The sequence below is a fragment of the Rhinolophus ferrumequinum genome, chromosome 8 (assembly GCF_004115265.2).
Source record: "Rhinolophus ferrumequinum isolate MPI-CBG mRhiFer1 chromosome 8, mRhiFer1_v1.p, whole genome shotgun sequence".
Taxonomy (NCBI): Eukaryota; Metazoa; Chordata; class Mammalia; order Chiroptera; family Rhinolophidae; genus Rhinolophus; species Rhinolophus ferrumequinum.
In genome coordinates this window covers 87455171-87480620 of record NC_046291.1, presented here as the reverse complement: position 1 = coordinate 87480620, position 25450 = coordinate 87455171, and the positions used below count along the sequence as shown (strand labels likewise).

At 33.2% G+C, this 25450-nt stretch overlaps 1 protein-coding gene across 1 annotated transcript in view; it reads right to left on the bottom strand.

The window, feature by feature from the left end:
- The window catches only part of DPP10 (dipeptidyl peptidase like 10), a 614062-nt gene that overhangs the window by 32607 nt on the left and 556005 nt on the right, over positions 1-25450 (bottom strand). The window contains exons 13-17 of the mRNA XM_033112250.1: positions 25240-25347; positions 8012-8103; positions 7585-7632; positions 4377-4498; positions 2994-3041 (exon numbers count right to left, since the gene is read on the bottom strand). Coding sequence (XP_032968141.1) covers positions 2994-3041; positions 4377-4498; positions 7585-7632; positions 8012-8103; positions 25240-25347 — 418 coding nt within the window. The remainder of the gene's footprint in view (positions 1-2993; positions 3042-4376; positions 4499-7584; positions 7633-8011; positions 8104-25239; positions 25348-25450) is intronic.

Here is a 25450-nt window from a genome sequence, read left to right as displayed (position 1 = left end):
TGTTGTTATTTATATAATGTGCAGATATAATGTGTCTTTTTATTTTTGACGATTCATTTTGTTGTTGTTGTTGTTGTTTTTCCACTGTTTTACTATTGGGATGTTTTCTTTCTTGAGGTTTGCTGAGTTATTTTATATTTTTCACCAGATTTGGATTTGGTGATTATTTCATGCAATATTTTTCCATGCTACCCTTTTCTGACTCCAATTTAAATTATTATATAGATATAGATATAGATATAGATATAGATATAGATATAGATATAGATATAGATATATAGATATTGTCCTAAATCAACTTCGGCTCTGTTCATTTCTTTCACTCTGTTTTTCTGTATGTCTGGAAGTTTCTATTAATAATGCTTCAAGTTCAACTGATTTTTTTTTTTCTGCAGGGTTTGATTTGCTTTCAATAAATTTTCCAGCGCAGTTTCATAGAGATGGTTGTATGAAACATTCACAGAGACCTCCATCCAAGAGTCCTAGCAGACCTGAGATGACTCCACAAGAATAAGGCTAGAGGAATAGTTACTCCAAAATCACATTCTCCCTTCTTCAGTCATCTATATGATTCACTTTAGCTGAACCCAAGTGGCAGCCATATGGCCACAGAATCTTAGTCATCCATACACACTATTTCTGGGGCAGAGATCAGGGGACAGGAAAACAGAGTTAAGAGTGGTTCCGGAAGGACAAATGGAAGATATTCAATGCACTAACTAATATTCCAATAAAATTTATTTACAAATTCCCCTCTTTTGTTATTTATATTATATCTTTTCACTATTATCAATAGTGCTGTTACAATTTTCTCTCTGTAACGATTTCCTCAATATAAAACATTAAAAGGAAAAATACTGGATAAACAGATATAAAATAATAAAGGCTTAAAACTGAGTTATTTTTTTTCAAAATATTTGCTATGATATATATTTCTACCAGCAAGTTAAGAGATCCTCATTATGTATTCATTAGCAATGTAAATGTTTTGATGCTATCAATTTGTTAGAAAATTACACAGCAGCATTTTACTTTGCATTTCTTAAATAACTAGTGGGTTTAACAGTTTTCCAGGTTTGTTAAATAATTTCATTTTTCTTTTTTCAATTTTCTGTTGATGCCCAATTCTACTTCATGTGGCCCCAAAATTAGTTATCACTGATTTATTAGTGTAACAAACATTAACCAGAAGATCCATTAGCCCAAAGATTTACTTGCAATTGAATGTAAATTTTACCTTAATAATTCTTTTTTGAAAGGAAATTTAAGCACCTGATCATTTTTATTTTTCTTGACCCTAATATTATCAAAATTGGCTTATAAATGGGAAAACAAGATTTCACGTAAACAAAAATGTTTCATGATTTGCAGCAAAATTCATTACGAAACAATATTGCCTTGTAACAGTACAATAAAATTAATTACATCAGATTTGAAATTTTTTTAAAAAATCAAAACTTTGGCAGAATATACAATGTAACACAAATAGTTGCCTTTATTTGAGTTCATCCTATGTTGCACCTATGTCTCATCATCATAGAAAATTCATTTGCTAATTTGCCTACAAGGAAATTATGAGATATTAACTTGTCCCAGATTCTCTAAAAGGTATGTGAAGGACTCATTTTATACATTGATTTTTCTAACTATATAATTCAACCTTCTTTCTATTTTACAAACTTTATTATGATTATTACTATTGTTAGTGTTAATATTGAATATATTTAATTTGCTTACCATACTTCTTTAAGATTTATACTGATTAGCAGAAGTTAAAACATGTGCTAAGCTATTTACAACCACACAAAACTCCATTACAAATTTAGAAATTTTATCTTTTTTCTAGAACAGGCTGCAAGTCTTCATATGGTGATATTTGAAGAGTAAAAACGGTCTTTCTCTGTTCTCTAAAAATGACATTTGTAACCTAACTTATGTCTGCAACTCCTTTAAGTCCAGGCATCTAAGTAAGGCTCTGCCTTAAACATAAGGATGTGATATGAGAGACCAAAACACAGTAGAATTAGGTGCCATCGAATGGTAGTGATTACAAACTCTATTCTTGAGTCAGGCAGTCTCGTCTGATTCCTAGCTTGGCCACCTATTAATATAACTCTTGCCAAGTTATTTAACCTCTTTGTGATTCAGTTTCCTCATCTTTAAAATAGAGTTATAAAATAAACTATCTAGGGGGTTTTCTGAGGATTAAATAAGTTAATAAATATAAGCCTAATTTATTAGTTATAGTAGCCTCCAGTAAATCATTAAAGCATAAGAGCATTGATTAAATTAATTTTTAAAATTGCAATAAGGAAAAGAAAGTTGGAAAAAAATAAGAAGAAAGGAAGGCAGGAAGCGATCTGGCTATTCATTTCTAAGATTAGCTCAGCCATGTATTAACTTATTCACTCTAAGTTCTTTAAAACACTGGCCATATCTTACCAGCAAAAAACACCTGGCCTCTCTCATATTGCTTGATAAAGTAAGTGCTCACTCAATGGATGATGGACAGTTGAGTAAATAGAATAAATGAATGTATAAAACTAGGGAGCCCTGACTATCTGGAACAAATAGGACTGAAAATATATGAAGTAATATGTTTTTCATAATTTTCCCAGAAGTACACATCATGTGTTGTTCTAAAGGAATGATACTTATGAGGCTCAGGAATGAATGAATTTGACACACTAAGTAGTCAGTACACTGAAATATACCTAATTGAGCCTCATCAATCACTCCTTATTTAATTTAGACACAGTAGACACCCTGTTTCAGGCATTTAAGATCCATCTCCAGTTCTAACATGGCTAAAAACGACTTGCTTTACTGTTTCTCTTACATACACAGTTGTAAGATAGTGCCTACCCAGGTTTCCCATGCTGGGGACTCCTCTCAGGAAGGTTCTATAGAGTATGACACTCAGAATAAATAATATAATACCTAAGACCAACGCCAACCATGACTATTCTGCACTGTCGTTTTCGTGTACTTACTTGCTGGGTTGTCCGTGCTATGTAGGCTGACCACTGGGACCCCTGGACCTGGATTTCAAAAATATACGTATAAAAAGTTTTAAATGTATCTGAGTCATAATTACTGAAAAAGGCTACATGACAATTTTTTTCTTCCAGATAGAAGATGTCACAGTTAAAACATAATGAAACAGAAACCTTCTATGGATATTTTATTCAAAAGAGTAAGAACACAGGGGGAAAGAAGCCATTTGCATAGTTGTTGTTAAGATCCTCCCTTCTCCAAAATGCCCTTATACTTCTATATTTCTATGGTTTTAGCCAATTTTATGCACTTTGCTCTCTCTTTCTCTAGTCTTTTACAGAATAATCACTGATGCTCAGAAAGCTGATTTTCAGCCCCGTTGGCCCTCATTCACTCATCCAAGATTAAATTCCATTTACCACTCCGCCAAAAAAGAAAGAATGCATGCATGCTAGAAATATTTTATCCACAAACTAAATAAAAAATCGGGGCTAATTACATACTAATTTAAACATTATACTAATTAAAAAATACATTAACTGTAATCACTAGTTATTTCAATTCTACTGGTTAATTCAGGTACAACCATAAAATATTATCTTGAAACCTCACTTCTCTAATTAACTCTAGAGGTCTAACGGTTTTTCCCTGGTGTCATCAAACAAGTATTTTTCTTTTTTAATTACTTCATATCAGATATCTAGAGAAAAAATAACTAAAAAGAACAAGTGTTGGTCTATCCTTCAATACAGGACAGCTTAAGGTACCAGCTGAAGGAGTAAAACTCAATCCATCACATTATAAGAGGACACATGTCTCCTATTTCATCTCTGGAAATGCAGAATCCTATTAAAGGGACACTGATTTCTATCAATATAACCTATAACCTAGAGCTACTATATCCCTATGCAGGACCACAGCACACTGTTTTCAGATAGAAGTAATTGGGGTGAAAGTATTCTCTCAGAATTGATGGGACTAGACCCAGGGAATTAAATTTCTGCACATCCTAAATCTCTTGATAACCAAGCCATTATTTTAATATGACTATTGCTTTTCCTAAAGACTGGGTAAATTAGTTTTTATTGTAGCATGATTTTGCTGGTGGTATAAATATGTTTATTCACTTTTTTAAAAGGTCGATGTTCAAAAAAACCTTTATCATGTGTACATGTGGACTTACTCCCAATTTTCAGTTTTAAATGAAGTATATGAATACAATTTACATCTCAGTAAATCCATAATGTATAACTTTTTAACAAAAACTTATAAATTAAGAATGTTAAATCATATAGCTAGAGAGTAATAACTACTAATGATAGTAATAGGTAATGATAAAAAAGTCAATAAAATACATTTTATCAGAAATCATCTATTACCTTTACAGAATAATAAGAAGTGTTGATTCATGGGACTAAAACTGGCACCAAAATATGTACATTGTTCTTTCATAAAATTACATGAAATGCATTGACGATTCAATAATCCTTCAGTAGAAGCACTGAGGAAAGAAAAAGAAAGTTAGAAATGCTACCATTTCAGGTACTTGAATGTGTGGCATCTGAATTTAAATATTTACATAAACAGAGGAGCTATAAAGCATTACTCATACCAAAGTTCCTTGTAAATTATGACTTACCATATAAATACAAAGTCAATTTCCATTACTAATATTAAGATATACACATATTTCTTCTCTGCATTATAATTAAAATTATGTATATTTCTTCTCTGTGATATAATTAAAATTATGTATACCTGTATTCATGTGATCTGTATGTATGCTTATAAATAAAGAAACTGATTTCCACAGGGCTCAATATATGTTATTCGTAACTGCATTTTCTATATAGATAGTTTTTTGTAAAGTACTTAGAGCCCACAGAAACTAGCATAAGGTCACCAATAAGCAATAGTTGAAAGACCTAATAAATGTTTTCACAAGTTACACAAACAATCAACCTCATTATTTACTAAATTCAACATTCTAAACATTAGACTTTGGTATTCGTGTCCAATTTTTCCCACTAAATACTTGAACTGAATTTTTGGGTGAAGAAAAATTATTCTGGTATATATATATAACATGAACAATCACACATGCTTTGAAACATCAGGCAAGTAGGTAAAAAGAAAAACAATCATCTCTTTATTTCACAAATAATGGTGCTTAAGGTCAGAGTTTTCAGATATATCCCAAAATTTACATTTCATATATAGAATCATTTATTTTTTAAACAAAGATGAATCATAAAGTATCTATGCTGATAGATAAAGACACTGTTGATGACACATTTAATAAAACTGAATTGGATAAAATACTCCCAATTTTATATTAGAACAAAACATGATTTTGGATAGACATTTGTAAATGAATCATAGTCATGCTGATTTTCATGTGCAGGCAAGAGGATGGAGATGAGGCGTTGGAGTGGATATCAGCAGCACCAGAAGCAGTTGAGGAGAAATGTTAAGTATGGTTCATAAAGTTATAATTTCACATTTGAAATATCTTGAGCTCATTATGATCCCACATTGTCCTTTACTAGTCAAGATAGTTAATGTACATTAGGAACATAAGTGCATTATCCAGTTTCACCCTAGGATAATTTACAAAGTAACCATACCCAATTTTTGTATTTTTAAAATTGTGTTGTATATATAATGTACATGTAATGTATATATAGTATATGTGATAACATTTGCCATTTTAACCACAATGTTTTGCAGCCATCATCACAGAGAGATTAAGCATGCATGTCAGTGAAGCACAGCTATTTAGTGCCATAACCAGAATTTAAAACTTTTTTTCTCTTTATTCCTTCATATAACTTTTCAGATCCAAGTTCCATAGAAATCGATGTTGGTATTTTCTCATTATTTTGACTATGAAATTAGTGAAACAAAGAAATGCAAAATTTGAGACAAAATCATAACACTGAATATGGTAGCACTTCTGATTCTGCCGGGGGGTATCTAATCCCATAAATTAAGTCAACCAATGATTAATTTTATGGCCTGGACAAGACATTAATTGAGTTTTCCGGATTAAACACTAACATTATCTTACAGTGAAGTCAACTGGCATTTGATGAGCTGTGTAAGGGGAAATTTATTGGTACTACATTTTCTTTATAGCACAGCCTGCTACACTAGCACTGGTCACAGATATATTGACTGTTCTGCCTCAGTCACTGGAAAGGTAAGACACGCACACAAATCTAAGAAGTCATCGTGATTCCAATCACATTTTAGGCTAGTAAAGGGAAGATAAATTGAAGCAGTTCCATTGGCTCAGCCTGGCCCTATCTCATTTTCTGATACTGCCATTTTCTTTAAGAGTTTTATTAAATGAGAGAAATAAAACATTGATCAAGTATTCCCTTGTCTTTAAAGGATTGTTTGTGATTGCCAATATCAATCATAATTTAAGTTTCAAGGACGATAAGCTTCAGGTCACCAAAGAGAAAAAAGGGACCTATATTTTAATTAAGACCTTTAAGCTAAAGTTAGAATCCGTCTCTTTAAATAAACACCTCTTCTTCCTTTGGAAGTCATTAGAATTGAGACTATGATGGGTTCCAGACCCTAAGAGGAAAAACAGAGAATATGAAAATGATATATTGGGAGGCGTGATAAAAAGGAGAGACTTGCTTCAGATGGAAGCAATATATGTATAAATAAGAGTATGTGGGTGAGCTAGAGGGAGTTAAGGACACTTTAAACATGCATTTTTACTCTCAAAGGAAATTCAGGGGTACTTGGAAAGAATCTGTGGTGACACTTCTCCAAACATGATGAATTCCTACTGAGAATATATCACGTCAGTTTTGACACTTTGAAACTGTGAAATGGAAATTAGAAAGTGTATATAAAGTCTAGTATTAGTAAATTGCTTGCCAGACAAAAATAAAGGTCATTTTTGTGAAGTCCTGCTGAAAGCTTTCTGAGTGAGGAGACATTTTATACTAAATAGGCATGACCTTAAGCCCTTTCATGAATATAACTTTCCTTCTGGGAAAATTGGGCAGATGAAAATATTCCCCGTGCATTGTTTTATTTTAGTAAGCAACAAGCATTCCTGGCTTAAATAAAAATCTTAATGGATTTTATGCTCTATGGGTGAAAAGAGAGAAACTTCCATTTGATCCACGCTACTAAGTGTTCACAATGCTTTTATTTTGTTCAGGAATAAATTACTTGTGCATAATATTAATGCACTGAAAATTTAAAATGAGGCTTAGCAGAAGCAAAGGCCACCGGGGAAAATATATGAATGCCTGTGATGTGGGTAGTTGAGAAAAGTAAGCTTCAGCAGGAAAAAAAAAAAAGTATTTTGAGACTGTAAAAGCAGATGAAAAAATATAAAGGAGCAGCAAGATGGCCTCCACTCTGGTTTCAACCCTTCAGGTTCACAAAGGTCAGAGCTGAAGGACTGGAACAAGCGTGTGCGTTTTTGTCATGCAAAGTTGGTTCTTCCCTAGCCAAGTCAAAATGAAACTTCAGATTTTTCCATCCCATCATTAAGCTGTATAGCTGGCCATTAAGAACTCAACCTGTGTAGGGAGATCCTTGCACACGACTTACCTGTACAGTTGCCTCCCTCTGGGAGAAGACTCAGTGCTCAGAAAGTAACTGCCCAGGAAAGAAAACAACACAAACATCAGGCACAGATCAATGTTTGTCACGGTGTTTTCACATGAATTTTCACACTGTCAAAGAATGAGCAAAAGCCTTTCTATTACTCAATCACACCTCTTTGATCCATTTGGGAAACATTTTTTTTCTTAAAATATCATCACACTTTTCCATGATCTCTCTCAATCTGTGTGTAGGTGTCTCTGTAAGTGTCTCTCTGGGTGAAGTATAGAGAGAGTCTTTAAAGAAAAGGTGGTTCTTTGCATGGCCAGGTGGTTTGGACTAGGACTATGGTAGGCAAAACATAAATCTGTCTGAAAATATTGCATTGGACAACCCTCACTTCCAACCTGATTACAGAACCCAAAATGCTCACATTTTTTGAGTAGTTTCATCGTATGCCAAGATCCTTATCACTTCCCAGTTTCCTGATGTTAGGTGCCGCACGGTAATTTGCTCACTTTTACTCTGCAAAGAAATAGGCAATGTTGATTTTCTTTTTATTTAAGCAGCATCTTTCTCGTGAACAAAAAAGTACTAATTACCTGAGTTACTTTTAAGTTTTTGATGTTCAGCTAATATTCAGTTTCTCGTTTTCCATCACAAGAACGCACACACATTCATATAAACATAGACCCAGGGAGGATGGTGCCTTTATTAACATGCTGTAGAAAAACCATCATGAAACACCTCTAGGTGAGGATCGCCTGTGAAACATCTGGTCATAAGATGTCATCTCTGCATTTGGGACAGGCATAGGACTTTGATAAGTCTCATCTAAATGAATGATAGTTGTGCAGTTTGCACAGCTTTAAATAAAACATTTCAGAACAAACTTTATTTCAAATAAATACTAAGGGATACATACTTGTAACCTTTACACCATGTGCATAACTATAACGTTTGCTATTTTCACTCAATAATTTAATTCTGAGATTAATCCATGTGGGTGCTTGGAGGCATAGTTTACTTTCACTGCTCTACGGTATTTTATTGCATGAATATAGCATACTTTATCTGTTTTTTGACATTTTAGTGTTTCCAAATTTTTGCTCTTATAAACAGGTTACCTATGAACTGTTTTATTAATGTCGCCTGATGCACATGGCAGGGTATTTTTTTGAGATAAACACCAAGAAGTGGCATTGCTTGGGCAGAGTATATACATATGTGTTTTGCTTAACTAGTGACAATTTTCCAGAGTTCTCCCACTTTATCGTCTACTAGCAATATGAGTTCCTGTTGCTTCACAGCTTTTCCACTTCCTCACCAAAAGTTAATTTCATCAGGCTATTTCATTTTTGGTCAAACTAATGAGTATGAAGTTGTACCTCATTATTTTAGTTTTTATTGAGAAAATATCCAAACCTACAGAAAGGTTGAATAGTACATGAGTACTCATACAGTCCTTACCTAAATTCACGAAAGGTCAACATTTTGAATATCTGCCCTCACCTCTTTGTCTGTTTGCTGAATCATTTGAAAGTAAGTTGGCAATATTGGGTGATTTCAGCTCTAAATACTTCAACACACATCTCTCAAAGTTAAGAATATATTCTCATATAAGCAAATAGCATATCATACCAATGAATATATATTTTTAATTAAATTTATTGGGGTGACAATGGTTAGTAAAATTACATAGGTTTCAAGTATACAATTCTGTAATACATCATCTATATATCACATTGTGTGTTCACCACCCAGAGTCAGTTCTCCTTCCAGCACCATATATTTGACCCCCTTTACCCTACTCTACTAACCCTTTCCCCCCTTGCCCTCTGGGAACCACTAAAGTATTATCTGTGTCTGTTTTTGTTTCTTTGTTTGTCTTGTTCTTTTGCTGTTTTCAGTTTTATATCCCACATATGAGTGAAATCATGTGGTTCTTGATTTTCTGTCTGACTTATTTCACTTAGCATAATAATCTCAAGATCCATTCATGTTGTCGCAAATGGCACTATTTCATCTTTTCTTATGGCAGGATAGTATTTCATTGTGTACATATACCACATCTTCTTTATCCAATCATCTATGGAAGGGCATTTAGGTTGTTTCCATGTCTTGGCCACCATAAATAATGCTGCAATGAACATCAGAGTACATGCATGTTTGCAATACATGTTTTCATGTTTTACATTTTGGGGGTAGATACCCAGGAGAGGGATTGCTGGGTCATATGGTAATCCAATTCTTAATTTTCTGAGGAACTTCCATACTGTTTTCTATAGTGGCTGCACCAATTGACATTCCCTCCAACAGTGTAGATGTGTTCCTTTTTCTCCACAGCCTCTCCAACAATTGCTTTTATTTGTCTTGTTGATGATGGTCATGCTAACAGGTGTGAGCTGAGATCTTACTGCGGTTTTTATTTGCATTTCCTTAATAGCTAGTGAAGATGAGCATTTTTCCATATATCTGTTGGCTGTCTGTATGTTTTCTTGGCATAAGTGTCTGTTCAGGTCTTCAGCACATTTTTAAATTAGAGTTTTTTTTTCTTTCTTGGTCTTGAGTTTTTTTGAGTTCTTTATATATTTTGGATATTAGCCCCTTATCAGTGGTGCTATTTGCAAATACTTCTCCCATTCAGTGGGTTGCCTCTTTGTTTTGTTGATGGTTTCTTTTGCTGTACAGAAGTTTTTTAGTTTGATATAGTCCTATCCATTTGTTTTAGTTTTACTCCCCTTACCTTTGAAGTCAATGAATATTTACATTAATATCACCTAAATATATAGTCTATTCTCTAATTTCCATAACTTCCCCAAGTTACCCAAGTAAATTTATATACAGATTAAGTTATACACACAAACACACACACTATTAGGTTCAAGAACTTGTTGCAACGATGTTGCTAACCTTTTTGATACCAGAGGGATTAGTCATTATGGATTTGTACCAACTGGACAAACAGTTAACCAAGTTTACTATTTGGAAGTGCTGAAAAGGCTGTGTGAAAAAGTTAGACAACCTGAACTTTTCGCCAACAATTCATGGCTCTTGCATCACGGCAATACACCAGCTCACATAGCACTGTCTGTGAGGGAGTTTTTAGTCAGTAAACAAATAACTGTATTGGAACACCTCCCTACTCTCCTGATCTGGCCCCCAATGACTTCTTTCTTTACCCAAAGATTAAAAAAATAATGAAAGAAAGACATATTGATGACATTCAGGACATCAAGAGTAATACAATGACAGCTCTGATGGCCATTCCAGAAACAGAGTTCCAAAATTGTTTTGAAGGGCGGACTAGGCACTGACATCGGCGTATGTCTTCCTAAGGGGAGTCCTTCGAAGATGATTGTTGTGATATTCAGCAATGAGGTATGTAGCACTTTTTCTAGGATGAGTTTGCGAATGTAACTGTCCAACCTCGTGTGTGTGTGTGTGTGTGTGTGTGTGTGTGCGTGTGTATGTATAGACATTTCATGTATATTTTTAAAATAGGGACCCAATCAAGGTTCAGATATGGCATCGAGTTTGTCATCTCTTCAGTGTCTTTTAATACTTTAAAACAGTTATCCTATCTTTTTTGACTTCTACAACATTAAGCATTTTTAAGATTCTTGGTCCAGTGGTCTTTAGAACGTCCAGCATTTTGGGTTTATCTGTTTGTTTTCTTATCATTTAACTTAGACTAAATATTTGGCAAGACTATTATATAGTGATATTGGATTCCTCTTGTGCTTCATGTTAGGAAGCACACAATTACATGTCCTCCCCCTCATGACAATGCAACTTACATGATAACCATGAGATATAGTCATTGTAAAAGTACATTTTGCCATGCAATTAAAATCAAGACAATACTTGCACATAGCTTTTTCTCCATGAATTTTTCATTCAGTAGTTTTGGCATCCATTCATGACCCTTTCCCTATTTTCACCCCTCGCATATGTTAACTCTCTCCCTTTCCTTCCACCTCATATTACTACATATTTAAACATTTTTTAATGCAATATGTTATTTTCCGTTACTGTTGTTAGGTCTTCCTTTGGATGATAAAGTGTCAAAATTTGGTTAGTGGAAAATCCTTCAAGTTAACCCCTCTATTCTTTGAACATGATTGCATTAGTCTTTGAATCTGTTTTGTTTTCTGCACAATAAGATGTTCTGAGAACATTTTACTTCCTCTGTCCCATATCTGTAATCAATCATTTCTCCAAGGAGGTTTTGTTTTTCTTTTACTTTTTTTTTTCCTACTGGACTATGGTATTTAGATATCAAGATTTACAGTTAGGTATGCTCACTGCTAGTCTAATGCTATTAGTTCTGGGCCTTTTCAGAGGAGATAGATAGATAGATGACAGTAAGATAGATAGATGATAGATACATGGATAGATAGATAGATAGATAGATAGATAGATAGATAGATAGATGGTAGATTGATAAAATTAGATAGGTAGAGAGATAGACCATAGATAGATTTCCATATAGATTTTAGAACATAGATTTTTCTCTCTGTGTATGTATACACTGTATGTATGTGGTTTCTGAGTAATATCTTCAATTAAAATTCCCATCAGTTTGTTTTAGATTTAGGTGCATTTGCTTGTCTTAGTATTTCAATTTAGCCTTTGATGTCCTTATTCATATTTAATTTTCTTTTAAAATATGTACGTGGCTCTAAATATATGTATATATCTGCACATATATACATATACTGTACGAGGTCTGACAAATAAGTTCGTGAACTTGCCACCATGTGCTTACATTGGCAGGAATGTACAAACAGCTCAGTAAGGTTTCATAATGTTGGTATATCAGTGTCTCACAGCTGTGTTCATATAGATGTGTGTTGGTGTCTTGCTGAGTGGTGTTCATTATTGTTGTTGCATGTTTTTGTGTGCCATCGCGAGAATGTCTGAGCTTGAATTAGAGCAACGAACAAACATTAAAATTTTTGTTAAACTTGGCAAGAGTGTAAGTTAAATCAGGGACATGTGAGTCCAAGTTCATGAGGATGATGCCATGAACAAAACGGCTGTGTACAAATTGATTAAATGTTTTTCTGAGGGGAGACAACCTGTCACTGATGAACAGAGGTCAGGGAGGCCTCTGAGGTAACGAGCAGAATTGACGGAAACATTGCAAAAATTCATCAAATTGTGCATCAGCTCACTGTGAGAAGCATAGCAGACCAAGTAAACACTTATACAGAAACAGGACAATCTTAACTGAAAATCTTGGCCTTAGCCAGGTGTGTGCAAAAATGGTCCCAAAGGACCTCACCGATGAACAAAAGCAAAAGAGACTCGAAATTTGCCAAGACCTTTTGGAGTGGCAAGACGATGTTTTCGGCCATGTTATCACTGGTGATGAAACATGGGTGTACCAATATGACACTGAAACAAAGCGTCAAAGTGCACAGTGGAAGTGAGCCAATTCTCTATGACCAAAACATTTCCATCAGTCTAAATCAAGAGTGAAAAAGATGTTGCTAAACTTTTTTGATATAAGAGGGATTATTCATTATGGATTTGTACCAATTGGTAGTTTACTATTTGGAAGTGACGAAACGGCTTCGTGAAAAAGCTAGATGAAAATGACCTGAGCTTTTTTCCAACAATTCATGGCTCTTGCATCATGACAATGCACCAGCTCACACGGCACTGTCTGTGAGGGGATTTTTAGCCAGTAAACAAATAACTATATTGGAACACCCTCCCTATTCACCTGATCTGGCCCCCCCTTTTTTCTTTACCCTAAGATAAAACAAAAAAATATTGAAATGAAGACATTTTGATGACATTCAGGACATCAAGGGTAATATCATGACAGCTCTGATGGCCATTCCAGAAAAAGATCCAAAATTGCTTTGAAGGGTGGACTAGGTGCTGGCATCAGTGCATAGCTTCCCAAGGGGAGTACTTCGAAGGTGACCATAGTGATATTCAGCAATGAGGTACGTAGCACTTTTTCTAGGATTATTTCATGAACTTAATTGTCAGAGCTCGTATGTATATTATTAGTCTTGGTCTCATCCCATTCTCACTCATTAAATATAGAAAAAAAAATTGTTTACCTTTCTTTATTGGGACAAAATTTTTATAACTAAAACATTAACATTTAATACTATAAATATAAATGTAAACTTAATTACACGTCTCTATAAATTAGCGATAGGTTGGGACAGGCTCTATATGTGTTGTTACAGATCTTCTCTCATCTTTTTATTATTACATAGCTCTCTGTTTTATGGATATACCATCATTAATTCAAGTAGCCTCCAGTGGTGCGCATCTCAAATAATGCAGTAGTAATTAACCATGTGCATATGTTTGCTTATTGTGTAGGAAAATATCTTCAGGCTATATTCTTCCATAAGGGAAGTATCATTCTGCACATCTACCAGCAACATAGGATATAAAGTACCTGTTTTCCCATGAATTGTTATAGAATATGTTGTTCAGTGTTTTAATCTTTGCTAATCTGATAGATGAGAATGGTGCTGTGGTAGACACTACTGTATGTTAACCAGAATTCCCTTCTGAAAGGAAGGACCTACTTTGCTACTGGCTACAGTGCTGGTGGAAGAAGGCCCTCATCTCTCAGTCTTGTTTCGGGATTGCCTGGACTGAAGAAAATGGCCTCACCCAAGATCACTCTTTTCAAGGGTGGCTTCAGTCCAAGGACAGCCTGATATATACTGGAGCATAAAAGCCCAGCATTTTTGCCTAAATATGGGACTCCTCCGAAGGGTGATCCCAATCCAGAGTTCTTCGTGTGACTGTCAGCTGAGCCCTTCATTCAGATGACACTGAATCTCAAATTCTTCTGCCCAATCTTACTTTTCCCTTCTCCTCTCCAAAGTCATTGATCTCCTCTGTAATATTGCCCTGCAGGCTAATCATTTTACAGTCCTCTTCCTATGAAACTCAACTTGTGACAGGTATATGGGTGTAAATTCATTTTTCATTTCTTTTAAAAATATTTGAGCATTTATATATATAGATATATATATGTTATATATAATATCCTATTTGCATAATTTTTATCTAACTTTGTTGATTTTTGTCTATGCTGTCAGATTTTTTTTTTGTATATTGTTCTTTTTATTTTTTTAAGCGCTTTTTATACGTTTATATTCACTTATATGAGATACATGCTACCAATATATTCTCCTGGTTTATCATTTCATGTTTACATTGGTTAATTTGATATTTTTCCCAAAGGGTTTTTTCTAATCTTTTTATAATTAAATTTATCAAAATATTTTCCCCTTTTTAAAAAAATCAAAGTTTATTTGGGTGACACTGGTTAGTAAAGTTACCTAGGCTTCAGGTATACAATTCTGTAATACAGCATCTATATATCACATTGTGTGTTCACCACCCAGAGTCAGTTCTCCTTCCATCACCATATATTTTATCCCGTTTACCCTCATCTACACCTTTTTCCCCCCCTTACCCTCTGGTAACCACTAAACTATTGTCCGTGTGTATGACCCTCATACACTGTTGGTGGGAATGCAGACTGTTGCAACCACTATGGAAGACAGAGTGGAGGTTCCTCAAAAAATTAAGAATAAAATTACCATATGAACCTGCAATCCCTCTCTTGGGCATCTACCTCAAAAACCTGAAAACATTTATCTGTAAAGGCATATGTGCTCCAATATTCACTGCTGCTTTATTTATAGTAGCCAAGACATGGCAACAACTAAAGTGTCCTTCGATAGATGAATGGATAGATGAATGGACAAAGAAGACGTGGTATATATACACAATGGAATGCTATTCTGCCATAAGAAAAGATAAAATAGTGCCATTTGTGACAACCTGGGTGGATCTTGAGATTATCATGCAAAGTGCAATAAGTCAGACAGAAAAAGTTGAGAACCATTTGATTTCACTGATACGTGGGATATAAAACTGAAAACAACAAAGGAACAAGACAAACAAATAAAGAAACAAAGTATTCTTATATTGTTTCTGAGTGTTGATGCATAGTTTAAAAGGCTTTATTTCAGCCAAGATAACAAAGAATTTACTGATGTCTTCTTAATACATGTAAGGTTTTATTTTTTAAAATTAGAGCTTTGATCATTTTGGAGTTACGGTGGTAGTATGGAAGTATTTTACCTTTTTCCTAACAGATATTCATTCAGGTTTCCAAATCTATTTTGTAAAAAAAAAGTTCATTTACCCCAATGGTTTTGAAATGTCATCTTTATTATATATTAAATTTCCATATGTACCTGAGTCTATTCTCTCCTATCTATCATATTATTTTAGTCTCTGTTTATTCATATCACAGTACTACACATTTTTAGTTAGAGATTCTTTTTAACATCCACATTACATAGGACTCATCAGTGTTCATTGTGGGTTTTTTTTTTTTTAAGATTTCCCTAGATATTAATGTATGTTTATTTTTCCAAATAAACTTAAAAATAAGCATATCTAGTTCAGGCAAAAAAAATTGTTGGAATTTCCTATTGGATTAATATTAAGTTTATAATCAATACTGAGATTTTTATGAACTTCAGTTATCCAAGAACAGGGATATCTTCCCATTTGTTCAAATCTATTTTATATGTTCCAGGAATGTTTTAAAGTTTGTCCTCATATAGGTTTTGTACATTTCATTCAGTATATAGTTCATTTTAATATTTATTATGAAGTATTTGATATTTTGTTGCTATTTTGAAAAGGGCTTTCTCTTTCATTGTACTAATATTGGTTATTGTTCGTGTATATGAAAGCTGCTGATTTCTGTATGCTGAATATTTATTGTGTTATCTCACTGAATACTCTTCCAAATCTTATGGCTGGTTGTTTATTCTCATCTGATTTACATGGACTAATACCTCCAACACGAGATCACATAGTAGTGGAGGTAGCATGCATCCTTTCTTATTTTTGACCTTATTGGGAATGTCACTATTTTCACTTTGGGATGAGGTATATATGTTTTATCATGTTTAATCATAGACCCAGATTACAGTTTAGTGGTTACCAGAGGGTATGGAGGGCAGGGGTGTGCTAGATGAGAGTAAACGGGGTCACATATATGGTGATGGAAGGAGCACTGACTCTGGGTGGTGAGCACACAATGTGATATATAAATGATGTATTACAGAATTGTACACTTGAAACCTATGTAATTTTACTAACCATTGTCACCCCCAATAAATTTTAATAAAAAAAAGAAATTATTCACGAATTCCTACATTTTTCTATTTTCAAAACCAGTAATTGGTATGAAATTTGTAAAAGGCTTTTACAGCAACTATACAAATATCCATGTTGTTGGACAATTTAAATTGTGTTGGCATTACCTTTGAATTTCTGGTAAGACTGTCTATGAAAACATGTGGGCTTGGTTCCCAGCTGTGGTGTAGTTCTTTATAATATTAAATTTCTTCTGTCATTAGGCAGTTTAAGCTTTGTATCTCTCCTGAGGAGAGTTTTGGCTAAGTGTATTTTCTCATAAAATTGTTCATTTCATCTAAGTTTTCAAATTAATTGGCAAATAGAGTTCTGCAAAATATTCTCTCATGATCTATTAAAATGTCCTTTGTTTAATTTCCCATTAGCCATTTCTAATTTTGTATAAGTTTGTTTTTTGCTTCTTTTTCCTTGATTAGGTCAGCATAAGCTTTCTTTCTTTTTCTTCTATCTCTGTCTCACTCTGTGTATTGTTTTCAAAGAGTAAGCATTTTTTTTTCATATATTAGTTTTACATTTTGCTGTTTATAACCTATTTCATTTTTGCTTCAAATTTAATTATATCCACCTTTCCAATTTATGTTAGTTTTTCTGACAATTTTCTAGCTATTTGAGTCAAGACTTCAACACACTTAATTTCATTCTTCCATTTCCATTTTTATAAGTTTGTAGAGCTATGATTTTTATTCTGACAACTAATTCTGATATGAATGGTTGTCATTCTTCTTATTATTACTATTTTATAAATTTTGCAATTTTAGTTTGAATTCTCCAAGGATTTGATTGATTGGATTTACTTTTTCTAAAGAAATTTCTAGTTGGAGAATGCATAAAAAATGTATTATTGTTTTTAGGCTTGTTACTTTGTGATTATAGCATGTTTTTATATACTTTCTAATTTGTAAAAATAAACGTCCATGTTTTGTTCTTTATCAACACATTGGATTTCCAAGATGTAGATGCATATGGGTAGCACCCTAAGGGGCAGTGTACCTAAAGAGTATTATTATTAGTGCCCTAAGAACTAGTATCCAAGGAGCACCCCTGACTAGTACTCTTAAGGTGATACTATTAGGAGTATACCTATGTATTCTGAAAGCTAAGAATTTTCTTTTAAGCAGGGTCCTTAATTTCTGTCAATAGTTACCATCTTCTCCTTTGACAAGAGATGCCTCTCTCCATCATGTATTTTTCTTTTTTTCTTGGATGATCATTTTTTAAAAAAGAAAAAAAAATACTGTCGTATTTTTATGGTTTTGTGCATATTCAAGCTACTTTATTTTGATTATTTGTGTCAATGCTGATTTTTAAAAAGAATGTTACTAATGTTCCACTGTGGATTATGCTCTATTAGCGAAGCTTTTGGTGAATGCCTTTATCACCTTAAGGGTACTACCTTTATTCTTACATTTCTAAGATTTTTGAAAATGGATTTTGTTAAATGTATTGGGTCTTGTTTCTGCATCTATTAGGATGATTATAATTTTCATATAGATGCAAATGTAGTGAATTATAGATATTTAAATGTTAAGCAAATTTAGCATTTCTGTGTGAAATGCTAACCAAAGTAACTTAGTAAGCTTTTTAATCCATTGAAAAATTCAATTTGCCAATATTTGGTTTAGGAGTTTTTAGCTGACTTGTAATTGTCATTTCTCATCCTGTCTTTATTTGGTTTTGGTTACAAGATAACACCCGTGTTACAAAATGTATTGAAAAATATTCTGTCTTTTTCTCTTTTCTGAATATATTTCTACAAAATTATGTGTGTTTCTTGAATGTTTGGTAGAACCCACCTTTAAAAATCTATCTGTGCTTGATGTGAAAAGATGTTAAAACACTGATTCTATTTCCTTAATATTATGGGACAATTTGGATGATCTGTTTCTTAAATTAAGTCTGGTATTCTTTTTTCCTAGAATTTATCCATTTCACTCAAGTTTTCAAATTTGTTGACATAAGTTATTCACATTATTTTGAAATACATTTTTAAATGTGAAGTTAAGTCTCTTCCTTTCCATTACATATATTTTTAGGGCTTGCCTACTTTTTAAATTAACCTTAACAGACATTATAGATTTAATTATTTTTTCCAAACAACCCATTACTTATTTTGCCAAACCTCTTTATTTTATCTTTGCTTTCTAGCTCATTAAATTCTACTATTGCACTTCTCATGTCTTTCCTACAATTGCATTGTCTTCAGAGAATGAAATCCATTAGCTGGGTAACACTTCAAATGCTTTTTTGATATAAATATATATTGAATCCAGTGTTTTTGATGTGGGAAAGTTTTATTAAATTATCTACTTCATTATGCTATCGGAAGCAGAGACTAAAAGATCATTCTACATTCTACCATGTATATGTAGTATTAGAATCTTTCTTCAGGAAATTCTCTGTGCCTTGGTATACTTCTTTTAACTCTTAGACTTCATTTTAACTCTTTTTTTTTTTACACTTTCTGATGAATTATAACACTTTACGAGTATTTGCTGAATAAAAGTCCAAATAGAAAGATGAAACAGAATTTCTGAGATTTGAGACAGGCAAAGTCCAAAGGCTGGCATGGAGTTCTGAAGTCACATCCTTTATTGCCAAATTCCCAAAGGACAACACCCCACTAGATGGTTCCCCTAACTCTTTCCAGATCTTGCTTTGAATGAGCCAAGGGCAGGGCACTAAGATCGCATGATTTTAATGCATCTTTTTTGCCCAATTTCAAGATTAAGCAAAATGATAAAACATTAAAAAGTAAAGAAACTTTGCACGGTGTTTGTACACATGTGGAGATACTTTTGGTTCAGAGATTTGTTGGTTGATTATATTATCTTTGTTTTTCAGATAGTTTTGTTATTTACGTGTGTATGTGTTAAACACAGAAGAGTGGCTGCATTAAAAGTGATCATGAGCAAAAATCCAATGTTTTGAAAAATATTTGTCACACAGTGTACGCAAGAACAAACATTGCACATTATTAATTTCAATGATGCATCTAGGATCTAAATACAGAGGGTGCCAAAAATGTATACACATTTTAAGAAAGGAAAACTATTAAAATTGTAATACTCAATATATACCGATAACAAAAGATGAATACAAGTCACATTTGACTTCTGCAACTACAAGAGGTGCTCAAAGTGGTTACCATCAGTGTTCAGACACTTCTGATTATGGCAAACTACTGCTTGAGCAACACTGACCAAAGTGTCCACTTGTATACATTTTTTTTGGCACCCCTGGTATTATGCTTCTAATGTAGGATGAAAAGATCTCTTGCTGAAAGCTATAATAATAACCTCCATAACCTTTGGATTTTACTTCAAACATCATAATTGCCTTGCACACTTTCTCTCTGCCCAGGGCAAATCTGGGCTAGGGAATAAGTTTGAACAACATTTCTCATATAGTGGCATAGAATATCTTTCATAGTTATGTAGTTATAGTTAATATACAAGGGATGATATCATAGCAGCGAGCATATTAAGTTTGATCTGAACTCTAGGTGCATAATCCCAGCGCCAGTCAGAATATCTTAGACAATCAGATAGTAAGTTCAAAATAAATACCAAGGGACTTGACCAGCTTCATGAGGCGGCATCTGTACCTCAACTTGTTTTCCACCCACCTTCAGCAGAAATACAATCACAGACAAGATAATTTAACAAAACATGAAAGAATAATCATTTTTACTCCAAAGTAATCATTCTTTTTGTACAACCATGATCTCTATTAAATTAACTTGGTAGAATGGAAACACTGATTATGACAATGAAACCATAGTGGACTTTTGACAAGGACAACTGGCAGTGTACTTTAAATTGAACTCATATTTCTCTTCTAGTTTTAGAATGAACAGCAGTAAAATTAGTGATTTCATTCATTCTCAAAGGAGGGCTAAAAACCCAGGATATGCTGATAGAACGTTATTTAGGACATCAGACATCAGAGCATCTCCTTTAATCGATACAGATTTGATCTTAATACATTAAATATTAATTTTATATTTCTATTTTCAAGTTGGAAATATATTGGTGTTAGTAAAAGTTTAACAACACATGTGCTTTTTAAGTTATTTCACAGTTCATTCAAAATTCTTATATGATGTCCTGTTTAGCTTTAGAGCTTCTAGATAAGGGTAACATACTTAAAAATGGCATGATTTAATTTAACGTCTATTCATCACATGAGGTGAACTAATTGTTTTCAGACGATGTCCTAATCAGATACAGCAGTGAAATTTAATGAAAAGTCGTATTGGGTTGATTAGGTGGTAGAATTGTGGATTGGGGACATGCTATTTTCTACAGTATTTGTAATGAATAATGGCATTTAAAATTGTTCCAAGTGAAATTATCAGCTCTCGTGAGCAAAACCTGGTATTGTTGCATAGAAAAAGTGAATGGATTCACCGACATACATAATTTTTCACTTAACACAATTTTGGAAGTTGACAGGGCAATTGCTTTATGCTTATGAATCTGAACACTTAGCACGATTAAAACACTGCTTATACCATATTTGAGAGAAAAAGTTGGCTATATCTTTGAGAAAAATCTCTCTTAACTTCAGACTGTATTGCAGGATGTAGGATGATATAGTTTTGAAAATGGGAATTTCAGCATTTAGAAGTCCACAGAAAGAATGCTATGAAGGAAACAGGTGGGGGGTATACCTGACGTGATCAAAAGTTTAATGGTCTGAGGTTAGGTAAGGGAAGTTTTGCATCGGTTTTTAATTCAGGAACTACACAAACTGATATTAATACTGCAACTCTACTCAGAAGAACAATTATTTTAGCGATATAGATTTTTGGAAAAGTCCGTTTTTAGTTTTATTAATATTGTCATTATGAAATGTGTAAGAGTAGAGAAAATGCTCACAAGTTCTGCTTTCACATATTCATATTGAAAGTAATCAAGCTATATATATATATATATATATATATATATGTACACATAACTATATATATACATATATAGTTATTTTTGATGCAGAAATTTCAGTTCATTTAATCAAAACTAAAGAAATGATCCATAATACAGATAAGCTTTATGTACAGTGACACTTATAATTACAACAAACTGCCACTAAATTAAACATAATAGTGACTAACTATGTACATCCAATCAACTACATATTAATTTTCTAAAGAATTGTTTTATAACATTATTTATCATTATGGGAAAAGTAGGCTTTAAATTAAAGTTAAAATTTAAAATATCAGGATGAAATACTGTAGTTTACATAAAATTACAATCATAAGAAGACTAGAGAAAAACACATGAATTCCTTCTACTTTTACTTTTTGAAATTACTTTAATCAGGGTCACTTTTGTAAATGAGAAAAAAGCACTAACATATTTGTAATGCCAAACATCACTCACTATAGTAAAAATAGCCTGAATGCACTAATTTTGTAGGATGGTCTCTAAGTAATGGTTTTTACCTACCTAGTGATTGTGTAGGAGAGCAAAATGTTTGCAAGATTTTACTAATTTTATTTAGTAAGGTACTTCAAACAGATAAATATATTCTCAGCTAATGGGGAAGCACTGAAATATAGCTACATAACAAGTACTTATAGCTAAGCATAAAGGTGTTGTTCTTCCTGACTGCCCACTGCCAAGTTCTCTCCCTGCCATTTCTCACTTTCTGGGCAGGTCAGTTTTAAGTGGAATCCTCTCGCATGTCAGGGTTGGACAATTAAGTTCATGAACTTTTTGCAACGATGCTGCTAACCTTCTTTGATACTGGAAGAATGATTCACTAAGAATTTGTACTAAGTGGACAAACAGCTAACCAAGTTTACTATTGAAAGTGCTGAAAAGGCTGTGTGAAAAAGTTAGACAATCTGAACTTTTCACCAACAATCATAGCTCTTGCATCACGACAATGCACCAGCTCACACAGCACTGTCTGTGAGGCAGTTTTTAGCCAGTAAACAAATAATTGTATTGGAACACCCTCCCTACTCACCTGATCTGGCCCCCAATGACTTTGTTCTTTACCTGAAGATAAAGGAAATAATGAAAGGAAGACATTTTGATGGCATTCAGGACATCAAGGGTAATACGATGACAGCTCTGATGGCCATTCCAGAAAGAGTTCCAAAATTGCTTAGAACGGTGGACTAGGTTCTGGTGTTGGTGCATGGCTTCCCAAGGGGAGTACTTCAAAGGTGACCACAGTGATATTCAGCAATGAGGTATGGAGCACTTTTTCTAGGATGAGTTCGCGAACTTAATTGTCTGACCTCATATGTCAGTAGGGTAATCATAAACAATTCATGAAAGAGCTTTTTTGATAGCTATTAAAAATTGAGGAAAGAAGATTCATGCTATTTACTAAAAGTGTGTGTGTGTGTGTGTGTGTGCGTGTGTAAACAGATATAAATTGTATCTACCTAAGCACTGCCCTCTTATTCATTAACACAGTAAATTAATTTTAGCCATAACACCAACATATCCATAAGTAATCACACACTCATGTTTATTTCTCAGTGATGCAAACCACAAATTGTCTGAATTGCAATCAGATTAAATTAAAATGTTTTCTCTTTCAGTGAGTTTTGCTATAATCTCCATGTAGAAGAAAAACAAAGTAAACACATCGGCTCTACGAATTTGTTCTGAATATTTCAGAAATAATGAGTTAGACTGCTTGTCAGGCTCATTTGACTGGAGGGACAGAAGGTAATTTCTTCCCAAGACTTACAAAGAAACTTCTCTTAAGGCACAAATATCTCAGTTCCTACATTCCACCATCATCAGCCTCTCCCAATTCCACACTTTTTAAAATACACTATTTCTCTTTATAACTTGTAGTATATCTTGGAAATGTATATAGTATACTGATGTATGATACATATTTCCGTATCCTTCATTATATCTTATAAATATTCAAAATGTGTATGTAATTTTGATCACCTTGGATTTTACACTGCTTCTTGAATATAAAATGCTGGGTTTTAAAATTCAATAACATGTCACAGTCAATTATAATGTTTGGAAAGTGTGATTTAATTTTTAGACCAAAATATCTCCCTACTACTTATAATACCAAATAATACCAAAGTTTATTATTAGTTAGCAAAAGTTAATTAGGTACAGCAATTTGCTAGTGAAATTTCTTCTAGTTCACATTAAAAAAAAAAAAAAAAGTTCCCCAATCCCACCAGTCTGATGTAATCAGTTAATAGATGGGTACTGAATCACCAACATTTTTATTCATATATAAACACATACATTTATTTAGAACATAAATGAGATCATATTATACATTAGTCTACAACCTGTTTTTCAAACTTAATGATAGACTATAAAAATTAATCTACATCTCTATTGTGGAAATTATATATGTTCCAAATTATTTACTTCAGCTTTTATTAAAATTAAAGTTAAAATCATGACAATTATTGTAATATACAGACTTTGCGCAAGTGTTAAATTTTAAGCTACTCAGTCTAGATTTTGGGAACTCAAGGCACTGAGCTGCCCTATATAAATATGTATATAGATAATGATAAAAGCTTGAGAATATGTACAAGTCTTGAAGGTTCTAAGAACATAAAAGTAGCCAGGTTGCTTAGGGACCTTTTATATTTATATTTACTTTGTATTTTCTAAGTATGAAATTGATTCTTGGTTAGCTTGTTTGTACTAGTCTCATAGAAGATTTCAATTTATCCGCAATGCTTTATCTTTATAAATTGTCTTTTACCTGTGAGACTAGGATGCTTATTTGATTTTAAAGGAAACTTGGTTTTTCATGAATAGTTGTAATTGGCAATTAGATTCAAATTGACTAATTGATCTTGTCATATTTAACCACTTGTTAATTCACTGATTTTTTTAATAATTAGATAAGTTGTATAAACTATTAACATTCACTTGAAGTTTAGAGAAAAAGTAACATTCCCCCCCTATTTTTATCAGAAAGCCCATAAAAATATAATGTAGACCCTGTGTCTGACAGCACATGAAAAAATATGCTTTAGCCTGGTTTATAAACTATGTACTGTATTTTCTTTGTGAGCATACCATAATTTATTCAACTATTCAATTTTTGATGGACATTCAGGTTGCTTCAAGTAATTAAATGTTTATAACATCTTGAAAGTATTACTTGTCCAAAATAGGTAATAGGTATTTGTTGAATAAACAAACAAAAAACCTCTAGATTGTCCTCAAGTCTTTGAAAGTAGGGGTGAGGTACTTTTAATTTATTCAATTCTATATCCCAAGGTCCTCAACTCATAGCAAACCTGTAGCTCACTATATTTTGTTGAATGTTGAGACTGTTTTGTGGGAAGGTACAGCTTGAATTATGCTACAAATGTTACACAAGAATTGGGCCTTCATGAACATGACAGAAGAATTGGGTCTTCATGAACATGCAATGCAAGCAAACCAGAGAAGCAGCACTTACCTGAACAAGGAACATAGCTATGTGATGAAATTCTCCTCGACCGCCTTGCTTAACAGGAACTGTCATAAAGAATGTGCTGCCATCTCTGGAAAACACGGGCTCCTCGTTCTAAAATATAGTAGTGACATAGAGATCTCAAAATGGCACATGAAATTTCTGCCTCCAGTTATTGCTAATTCATGCCTGGATTAGACCAATGATTGATTTAGAA